The sequence below is a fragment of the Ornithodoros turicata genome, chromosome 10 (assembly GCF_037126465.1).
Source record: "Ornithodoros turicata isolate Travis chromosome 10, ASM3712646v1, whole genome shotgun sequence".
NCBI classification, from domain to species: Eukaryota; Metazoa; Arthropoda; class Arachnida; order Ixodida; family Argasidae; genus Ornithodoros; species Ornithodoros turicata.
Window position 1 is genome coordinate 28,181,467 of NC_088210.1, and position 10,537 is coordinate 28,192,003.

Genomic DNA, 10,537 nt, shown 5'->3' on the forward strand with positions numbered 1-10,537 from the left:
GTAGCAGGATAGCAAGCTTTGCGTCCGCGCGCGATGGGCGAAATTACAAGGGAGAGAGAGAGACGTTGGAGAGAGAGTGTATATACGCATCGTTGACCTCCGTATAAACGCGTATTGCTGAGGGATGGGAATGAGGCAAGGAGGATCGCGCGCCGTGCGATTCGATACTAAAACACAACTAGAAAAGTTGGTACTACGTCGGCGCGCGCGGCCTTTTTCCTGCTTTTTATTTTCCTGCGGAGCCTTTTTATTATTCTCGCCGTGCGTCGGCCGAGAACGCGTGTGTCGCGATGCGAGCGTCCGTTCCCACGGTGCTGCGAAAAGGGGGGAGGCAGTAATCAGAGTCAACTCGGGAGGAGGGATAAAAGAGGTGGAGGAGGAAGAGATGGTTTGCGTCGTTGCTGGGAGCGCGTACTTCTGAAGAAGCTACCTGCTGCGTGCGGTGCTGCATTCCGTTAGAAGGGAGGAGAGGGGGAGGAGACCATACCATCCACAAACGATGGTGATGGTGGCAGTCAATTTGCGTCGTGGCGGGTGAACGGTGTGCACTGTGGATTCCCGGTGCCAAGTCGGAGACCCTCTGGATACGACGGTCGTCGCAAGTGTGAACGGTGCCCGAAACGCGAACACCCTGGATCTCAAAGTGACTTCGTCGGGGCTGCCCTCCACCATGGGCAGCGAGCCTGCAGCAGCGGCTGAGAGACCTCAAGTGAAAGCCAGTGAATCTCGAAGGGTCAGTTTTACTGCATCTCATGTTCCTTATTTTGTACATGCTGAGTCCGTTGCATCTGTACTTGAAAAGTAGTTCGGCTTTGAAGGGTAATTCGACTTAGAATCGCTTTATTGGAACACCTCTCGCCCTCCCAATTAAGCCACCACCTTGCAAATGTTTTCCGAGATTTGGTTTACGGGGGCTCTCGATAACAAGTTGTTGGACGCAGCGATATGATCTCCGTGCTCGAACCTGCGAAAGTGGACATCAACATCAAACATCAAAACGGTGGTAGATGTACTACTAGGTGTGCGCTGATAGTCTCTACCCTGTCTGATCACTTGACCCTTCAGTTGATAACTTTCTAAAAAGTCTTAGGCACGACGAGAAGTGTGGAAAGTACGTTGTATAGAAAAATTTGGTGATGCCGTCGTCATCCATCAGCACCATTTGATTAGGACTGGCAGCGTTTTTCCCCGCTGGTATTTCCCCAGTAGAAAATTTCTATACTTCCAGGTAATGCGTTTGCGGTCATATGACTACTCCAAGATAAGCTAAGACTAAGCTGTTCGATAATTTATGCAGAAAAAAGTATCGATTGTATTTATAATATACTGGTCCACACGGTTGAAACTTTGTTTTAGAAAGTACATAATCCCCCCTCCCCCCATCGGCATTTTGTTTACTTTTTCTTTCTACTTTCGTTTCACTTTCCCTAGTCCGATGTTGAAGAAAGCGCGCTTCCTGCGATCCTGGATTTTGATGTCGGACGTCCGAGTGATTATTAGATTGAATGCCAGACTGGGAGTAGAACGCCACTGTGTACTTGTTCATCCGGAAGAATTACTGCTGAAACATTGAAGCTGAGCTGAAAACTGAGTTGAGTTCAACGGGACCTTTCACTGCAAAAACACACAGTTGTACCACGTTCTATAGTTTCTATACTGTAAGAAGAAAGTAGTTAATTTAGCTATTTTGGGGACTACATGCATTGCCACAACCATTAGTCCGAGAGGGACTAAATGCACGAAAGTTTATACGCGAACCTTAGGGACTATTTGCGCTGACGGAGGGTACGTTCCGGGGTCAGTAGACTAAAATGGAGAGTAATTACAGTCTATTGGGTTTATTCACATGACGTCATCCGTAGGCGAACCCGCCACTGTGTATGTTCCCGCATTCGTTCGCTGCCATATGCTTTTTGGATGACTATTAACGTCTGAAACGTGGAACTTACTTGGATATGCTACAGATCATACGGCACAATAACTTTGACACACCAAATATACGGTGAGTGCGATATGGGTGACGGCTTGGATGGGACCTACAACATGGCGACCGACGTCTACGGATGACGTCATGTGAATAAACCCTATAGCATATGATAGTGAATGAAAACCGGAACCGAACTTCGAGGGAACTACATTATGGCGGTGATTTAGCCTTTTCGAAGCTATATAGTGGTCCTCTGTATAGGGGTGTGACTCCAGTGAATAAACTCTATAGGGCACTAGAAGCTGTAAGTGCTTCACATGTTTCTCCCTCTTTTTCTCAGAGTGCTATATGTGTACTTTCCGTGTTTTGTCGATGACATCGTCATCGTCTATTTGTTGTTGACGTTGTCTTCTGTTTCTACGCGTCCTCTGCTCCGCACATTTCATGCCCTACCCCGTTCGATGAAAGGCACATCGCCCGCTGCACGTAAAAAACAATACTTAGGGGAGTAATACCTTGGAGAGTAATTGCTCCAATTAATCCCCAGTTACATCCAATTACTCCCCATTTTATTCCCTCGACCCCAAATTTACTCCCCTTCACTTGAAATAATCGCTAAACTCTAATAAATAAATAAATTTATTGTTCCTGAAAGGACTAATGGTTGTGGCAATGCATCTATAGCCCCCAAAGGGACTAAAATTGCACTTTTAGTTATTACTATTAATTACTATTTTTATTAGACCACTAATTACTTTTCGCGTTCCGAAAAATGTGCACCTTTGAACAATGCAAACGCGAATCCATTCTTGCCATATTGTTTAAGTGTTCAGACGCAACAGTGAAAATTAACAACGGAGGCCGCAGAACTGACACCACCATGACCTGCGGTAATTTACGCGCCGATTCTGAGCGTGTCGACCGTGGCTCCCAATGCAGACACAAGCGTTTTCGCTCAAGGCCGTAACTCTCCAGCGCAGTCGAACGCGGAAGTTGTATTCCCCAGCGCGTGATATAGGAAGGGGCTGACGGAATTCCCCGATACATACACGTGTGCTGCTGCGGAGAACAAAAGGCTGCGCGTGCGGGGCCACACGCACGTGCGTGCAAGCGGTCAAGGCGCCTCCGCCAACGTTGTTTATTTATTTTTTAGTTTCATTCAAAATATGCCAGTATGCCGAGGCATACACAGGGCATTGTGTGCAAGGAACAGGGCTTTGTCGTGTTTTTGTGTGGGTGAAAGGAAGGAATATGAGTTCCAATAACGCGTTGAATTGTTTCCGTGTTGAGCGCCAACATGACATGTCGCGAACATGACAAGAGGTGTATTGGCAAGCATTGCGACAAGCATGACGAGCGAGCGGTGAATAAGGCAGACCGCTGACTGCGTGGCCTGCTTGGCTGCCAACAATATTCGCGGGTACTACGGCACAACGATGACAACGATGTAGGTTGTCAAAAGTTGGTCCACATTGCAATTTCGGAACTAGTAAATTTTCAAAACAACATTTTTCAAAGCAATCAGCTTAGAGGGCCAACCACCACGTGACATGAGCTGCATAGAGCGCGGCGTTTTCAACAACAACAACAACACGAATGACGATGAGATGAGGTGTTTTACCGCAACAATTGCGGTACCATACCTCAGTGCATGTGGGATAGTATATGAGTGGGAGTAGAGTCACTAAATAGGTTATGCTTCAGAGTATGGACACTGAGGCAAAAGAGTGAGTTGGGGCCGCCATGTTGTTTCCGTTTGACTTCCAGCCCCACCTCTACTTCGGCAGCAGAAATAGATGAAGATGAAGTTTGGCAGTGCAAGAAGATACCACCCCAGGCAGCACAATGTACTGAAAGTCGAGTGCAATAGGGGTTGACGGGTAGGTGGAAGGCCTTGAACACACTCGTGAAACTAAAGAACATTGATAAGACACATACCGTCCACCCCGTCCACCCCTATTGCACTCGACTTTCAGTACATTGTGCTGCTTGGGACCACTAAATTTATAACACAAAATTACTTGGTGAAAAAAGCTGAACAAACGATTAAAAAATATGGACGAATGAAACAACGAAAAGGAAGCTACGTATATGGTATACGCAGCTTTTAAAGCACACAAGACGTCAGGTCACTCTTATTTTATCTGTGTATACTAGCTGGAGCGACCTTATCAAATCATATATGATTTGATAAAGCATTGCAACCCCCCCCTTTTTTTTTTCTCCTTCTTCTTCTTTCTTTTTCGTCGAACGGCATGCTTCCACATCGCTATAAAGTCCGGACTGGAAGCGCGCATGTAATCTGCATTCGAGATGTCTACATCTCACGCAGTTGCAGGAAATGCGGCTTGAGACGGATTCGTATAGTTGAGGTCGTAAAAGCTCCTCGGATGTTTCTTACACTCTAGTCACGTATACACATGCCAGGTTCAGTTTGAGTTATCTAGTATAGACAGGTCGTTGAGATTAAAGTCAAATAGGTCGGGTCGGCTGGAAATTGGTAGACAGTGCGTACCCAATATGCATGATGGTTATACCGACGGTTAACCGGTCGATGTTCTCTTTTCGAATCGTGTCTTTGCGTCGCCACCGAACGGTGAACGTTGTTTTATATGGATTAAGCGTACACCGACCGTGCCAAATAAGATTTTAAAAAAGCAGTAGAAGACGTGCAGTCGACGGTTATTATAATTGTACTGTAAGAGAATTTGAAGCAGACAGGAAGTATCAGCCATGCGCTGTGAAAGAAGAACGACCCTCCCTCTTCAAAACATAACAGAAAGAATGAAAAATAAAATAGAAATAAATAAAAAGCACCAAGCGTAAATATGCCCTGGGCCTCCTGATGAAATCATATCCCGACGTACGCGGTCTAATTATCCGCTTTTCTTTATGCAGGCTACAAAACCCATTATGGAAAAGAGGCGACGAGCCAGGATAAACCAATGCCTCGGTGAACTGAAAGCCCTCATTCTGGACGCACTCAACAAGGACGTAAGTAATACAATGCAATACAACATTATGTAGCAATACTTTATGTAACGGAGGTCTCATCAACATACTTATAACCGTTTCCACCGCTATACTGCACCTAAATTCGAACTATATAATATAATGGAGTAAACACGGCTTCTAGTCCATTTCGTACTTCCATTTTAGTCCCCTGACTCAAAAATTTACTCCCCAGCAATGCAAGTATAGTCCCTAAACTTCCCATAAACCTCCGTGCATGTAATCCCGGAAGGGACCAATGCTTGTATAGCAATGCATATCATGAATTTCTTCTTTAGATTACCCAAGCAGCACAACATTTTGGCCCAATATCGGATCCAATATTGGCAATACTGGTTCAATATGGGACCCATATTGGCAATACCGGCCCAATTGGACCCATATTGGCAATACTGGCCCAATATTGGTTCAATCTTGGTCCAATAATGGGCCGACATTGTCAATATTGGGCCAACATGTTGTGCTGTAAGTGTGAAATGAAAACGTATAAGAATACTGTTCTTTGGAGTTAATCTTTTACAATTTGTAACTGCAAAGTGTGTTTATGGCGCGGAGTTGGAGGATAATTGTTTGTGATCTTTCCTCCATCATGCATTGAATTATTTATTCGTTACGTGTGCGAGGTCATATATAACGGCACTGCATGCGTTCGCAACGGCACCAGCTGTCACCGCTGCCGTGGGACTGAACTCTTTTCCTGCCAGTTATCTTCATCGGTCATAATAACTGACATGCGATTTTACACGAGGAACTCACTGTGAGCCAGGAAAGTATAGAAAGGAAGATGGACGGGAAACAAATTAATCTAAATCGGTTTTATCTTGACTTATTTGACACTAATGAGAAGGTCTATCCTATATTTAATAATGAAATTGTTTTTATACAGCCGTCGCGACACTCGAAGTTGGAAAAGGCGGATATCCTGGAAATGACTGTGCGACACTTGCAGAACATCCAGAGGCAACACATGGTTGGTGAGTACGTGTTTCATTCTACATTCATGCGAGGGCACACGAGCTGTCTGTTGATGGTGATTTTGAATTGATCGCAACCCATCAGATGGGCATGTTTCGTTTTAAAGCGATAGCTTTTTAGGACCAACTACCTTGTAGGTCCGTCCGTATCCTTAGAGACCACGGACAGTGCCATCTCACAGTGTGACCGCCAGGCTGTGTTTGCATTACACTCTATAGAGAAAGGTCTCTAAATTCTGGAACAATTACAGCGCCTTGTCCCCCAGATTGATTAGACATGAGCTCCAAGATTTATCTTATTTTACTAATTTACTCAGTAACTAGCTAACTAGCTAACCAGTCGTAAGTCCTCACTAAAATTACTCCCCCTTTCCGTAGAGTGCACGGTTAAATTGCGTACCCAGCACAACAGCAGTGCAGAAAACATGCTTAAAGAATCTCGGAAAACATTAAAAGACTTTCAATAAAAATTTATTAACATTTAAAAAAAACAGGTTTTGCGAAAAATTTGTTCCCAACGATGACCCTATGAAGCTACCCTATTTACACGTGTTTGACACAATCTTCAAAAGGTACAGCAAAAGATTCCCCCCCCTTTTTTTTTCTATGACAGCTTGGGAAGTCTTTGCTTGCCATACACCCTCCTCTCATCGTGGAGCTGTATACTGACAAATATCGTTTTTCCATCTTTCTAAACACAGCCGCCATTTCGACCGACCCCGTAGTGATGACCAAGTTCCGGGCCGGTTTCACCGAATGCGCCAACGAAGTTAGCCGCTACGTGATGCGCATGGACAACGTCGAACCTAGTCTGCGTCAGAGACTCGTCAACCATCTCGCCCAGTGCGTCAACGGTCTCGGCGGACCCCTTACCGGAAACCCTTCGAGCCCCTTCTCGTCCCCCTTTCCTGGACCCATGCTCATATCCCCGCTCAGCGTCCAGATACCCGGTGGCGACATCAACAACAACGGCTCCAACGGCACGTCGGCGTCGAGCAACAAAGTCCTCGGAGGCTTGCCCCTCATCCCCAGCCGCCTACCGAACGGAGACCTCGCCTTCGTGTTGCCCACGCTGGCGTCATCGTCGTCGATGCCTTCGAACTGGGGACCCCCGACGCCTACGAGCACGGCGACGCCTACTTCACCCAACCCGCCTCGGTCGCCCCCCAGGACCCCGCCGTATGCGAGGCGGACGCCTAGTCCAGCAAGTAGCGTGGACAGTGCCCTCAGCCCCATCGGCAGCTACTGCGAGAGTGATGCCGGTTTGGACGGAGAAGCCGGTTCGACATCACGGCCGTATGACGGCTTTCGAGAGCAACGGAGGCAGCATCCTCACCAAGATGAATTTCATCAACTCCAGTTGGGAGACAGAGACGATAGCGTTTGGAGGCCGTGGTAATTGAAGAACGATTGGCTGTTGTTATGTAAAATGTAGAGATGTACGATGTACATAGAATGTATGAAGGAATGTTTGTACGATATGGCAGAATCAATTGTTCAATATTTGAAATATGTGCAGAAATGCGGTGTGCGGTTGCCGCGAGCTCAGTTTATTGTTGCAATTTTTGTCACGCTCTTATAACAATGTTGGACAAAGACATGGTATACAGATTGGCGTGCACTTCAAGAGCACAAGGGCAGTAAGGAGAGAAACTATGTTTACCGTGTATATTCGCGCGAGCGACATTCCCCAATACTCTAACGGCTAGCTCTAACATAGCTTTCTGCTGCCACGAAAGTGCGAACGCTCACTATAAGGCGACACGTCACATCGTTTAAATGAGCAGGCTTTGTTTATCTAGGTGGCGCTGGCACTGCTAAGCTACAAGATATTCAGTAGCAGACGACAGGAAAAGACGCATGTGCGGTGTCGTCTGCTAACGCGGCGTCCTCTAATATTCCGGTACCGCGCGAACGTTCAAGGTAACTTGCGGTGAAACCTCTGCTCCGTGAGCACTTGTTTGCGTTTTCTTCCACTAGAATATTCCGTGTGAATGCCGCTTGTGTGAATACACAACTAAGAGACTACAATGAAGAAAGCGTAATTATTGCCGCTGACATCGTTGACGTGTCTCATCCAGAGGTACGAGCACCAGTTAAATCATAGTTGCAACATCTGTGCCAATCTCGCCTTAGAAACTGGAAAGTCTTCCGTTTTGAATAGACTGCATTGTTAGAACACTTGTACATACAGTAGCCATTCCTGGCATGTAAAGTTTCTGTTGCTACACGATTTTATGTCAAAATGTCGTTTTTATAATGACTTATTCCCTCGACTCGAAGCGATCTCATTCAATGTTGAAGCTCCATATTTCCTCTCTGTTGACCGAGTCGAATCGAGACCGGCACTTGCGCATTTACCAATGTGCCTTATTTGTTTTTACGTGTTTCAAGTTGTCGTTTTTCATTCTCGGTGCACTGTCTCACATATTTCCATGTTGTACATATATAGGCTATTGTTCGAACTCCCATGTTGTACATACGTTACTGTTCGAAATTGCGTGTGAATGGGTACATCTTACTCTGTCATCGATAAGAGGTATTTCGCTGACAATAAAATATATATTTTCACTTTGATTTCTTGTCGTCACTGTGACTGAACATTAACCGTATTTGTGTTTAAAAAAAAAAAATGGCAAGAAAATTTTATCGGCGAGCAAGAGAGTTTGTGTTTTAAAAAGTCGCTTTGATGCAATGCAATTTTGGCGGATCGACTACCCCATAAAAAGAGTTACCAAAAACATTTTGGTAGAATTTCGCTCGCACTGACATTCGCGAAAGAAGTGCCCTGTGAAGTCTGCCCAGCGTGCACGATTCTCTCCGAGCAGCATGTCGCGAAGAACGGGACAACAGCCGCCATTGACAGGAAGATAGAGAGAGAAAGAGAGAGAGGAAGGTGATGGGGTCGAACTCAAATCCCACCCCCGCCTGTGCTATCTCAGGTTTTCTTTTTTTAGTATGTACTTTCCAGACAAACTCAGTAACCCGGAAGTCGGCCCACGACGCATGCAAGCTAACCTCTCCGTCCCTTACCCGTACCTTTTGGTATATCCTCTCTCATCTCATCTGTCAGCATCTGTAGATTGTTCTTCGGCGCTAGTTGCTCCGCGGTGTTAATACTGTACGGAATCTGGCAAAAATAACTTCGCAATGTAGGTATTGGCATGGAAGATCGTAAGCTTTATGTTCTGTCGAATTTTGCATGAACTCTTCTTTTGCAATGCATGTCATACGTTGCTCTGCCTTTAATTTACGTGGGGACATTAAGTTTGCAACCTCTGATGAGTGCCCCGTGCTAACAGAGGTATGAAACCCCCAAACATAGATGTTAACATGTGTGAAGAAACAGCAACGAACAATTCGATGAAGAAAACAGTATGGAAGAGTGGTTCGGAGAGAAGAGCAACAGAGCATTGCGTCACATGAAAATGTTCCCGATTTCCATACGAGGGTATGAATACTACATGACTCTCCCCAAACACACATAAAACCGTTCATTAAACAGGTTCCTTGAATAGAAAAGGAGGATAATATGACCTTCATAAAAAAAAGAAAGAAAAAAGAATAGAAAAGTTGATGAATGATAGAACTTGACCACCCTTGTTGTCATTCCCGGGCCCGGCGGTGCCGATCCTGCATCTGACCGCCGACCGGAGCCGAGACCGGTGTACGTCTCAACTTCGTGCAATGCTAGCCCTTGGTGACACTATACCTTGGTTCGCAGCCGACTTCAAATGCGTTTCACCTGTGCATGCATCAATGAAAGACTGCCCCCTCCGGCAAGGTACGATCCTTGTCGCGGCTGTTTTAAGCGACGACCTTTAATCGCATTAACCATTGAACCAGTGACCTTTATATTGATGATGCGATCAAGAAAAGAGAGAGAGAGAGAAAGAAAGAAAGGGAGACGTGAGAAGGTTGTGATTGGCTTCCTCTACGATCCCCTTCTCTACAGTAAATTTAAAATGAATATAAGCATAATATAACGCACAATACTATGAATAATAATAAAAGAAAATAATAAAGCCTTTTTTCCCCCGAATTCCTACGTCTCAATGTTCTTCGTCATGAGTTCTCGCTACCAGCTCGCTTGTTTTTTATTCTTTGTTATTGTTGCATTTCACTTCTTCTTCTTTTTTTTTTTTTTTCAGAAAAGCAACGTACAGATGTCTTGTAGCATCTATGTCGTTTTTCTAAGCGCACTCACCATCACATATTCCACCGCTTCAAAATCGCCGAAGAAATACATACCATACATATATTCCTCCCAGCATTTGCCGGCGCATCAGTTTTTCATTTCTTCTTCCATTAACTGCCCTCTCTCTCGAAGGTTCCCTTTCACCTTCGTCTCGCCACCCTTCCACCCAACTGAATCCGACCAACCTTCCATAGAACTGACGTAACATAAAAAAAAAAGCAATCGAGGTCGCGCAACACCGTAATCCCCCTCGCCATCACCATCATCTCCCCTGGGCTGAATCATCCGTTGTTACTCACAAGGCAACAGGTGCTCCTCACACACACATACACACACACACAACCAACATCAAAAAAGAGCCCCCCTTCCCCGCGCGGTACCGATGGTGGCGACACCCACATGGCATGTCCGCGAATCGGGAATTAT

The 10,537-nt window shown here is 45.5% G+C and overlaps 1 protein-coding gene across 1 annotated transcript; it reads left to right on the forward strand.

Moving 5' to 3' along the window:
- The first annotated feature begins 390 nt into the window (after positions 1 to 390).
- On the forward strand, positions 391 to 8,490 carry LOC135369688 (transcription factor HES-4-like). Its single transcript, XM_064603195.1, has 4 exons — positions 391 to 733; positions 4,826 to 4,921; positions 5,826 to 5,913; positions 6,615 to 8,490. Exons 1-4 carry the CDS (start codon positions 671 to 673, stop codon positions 7,310 to 7,312), a joined length of 945 nt encoding a protein of 314 aa, XP_064459265.1. The 5' UTR covers positions 391 to 670; the 3' UTR covers positions 7,313 to 8,490.
- Positions 8,491 to 10,537: the final 2,047 nt, after the last annotated feature.

Excerpts from the sequence above, each read along its gene's own strand:
- LOC135369688 (XM_064603195.1), top strand. The coding sequence starts at position 671 with ATGGGCAGCGAGCCTGCAGCAGCGGCTGAGAGACCTCAAGTGAAAGCC. Across the intron at positions 734-4,825 it reads AAGCCAGTGAATCTCGAAGG|GCTACAAAACCCATTATGGA; the intron begins GTCAGTTTTACT and ends TTCTTTATGCAG. Across the intron at positions 4,922-5,825 it reads TGGACGCACTCAACAAGGAC|CCGTCGCGACACTCGAAGTT; the intron begins GTAAGTAATACA and ends GTTTTTATACAG.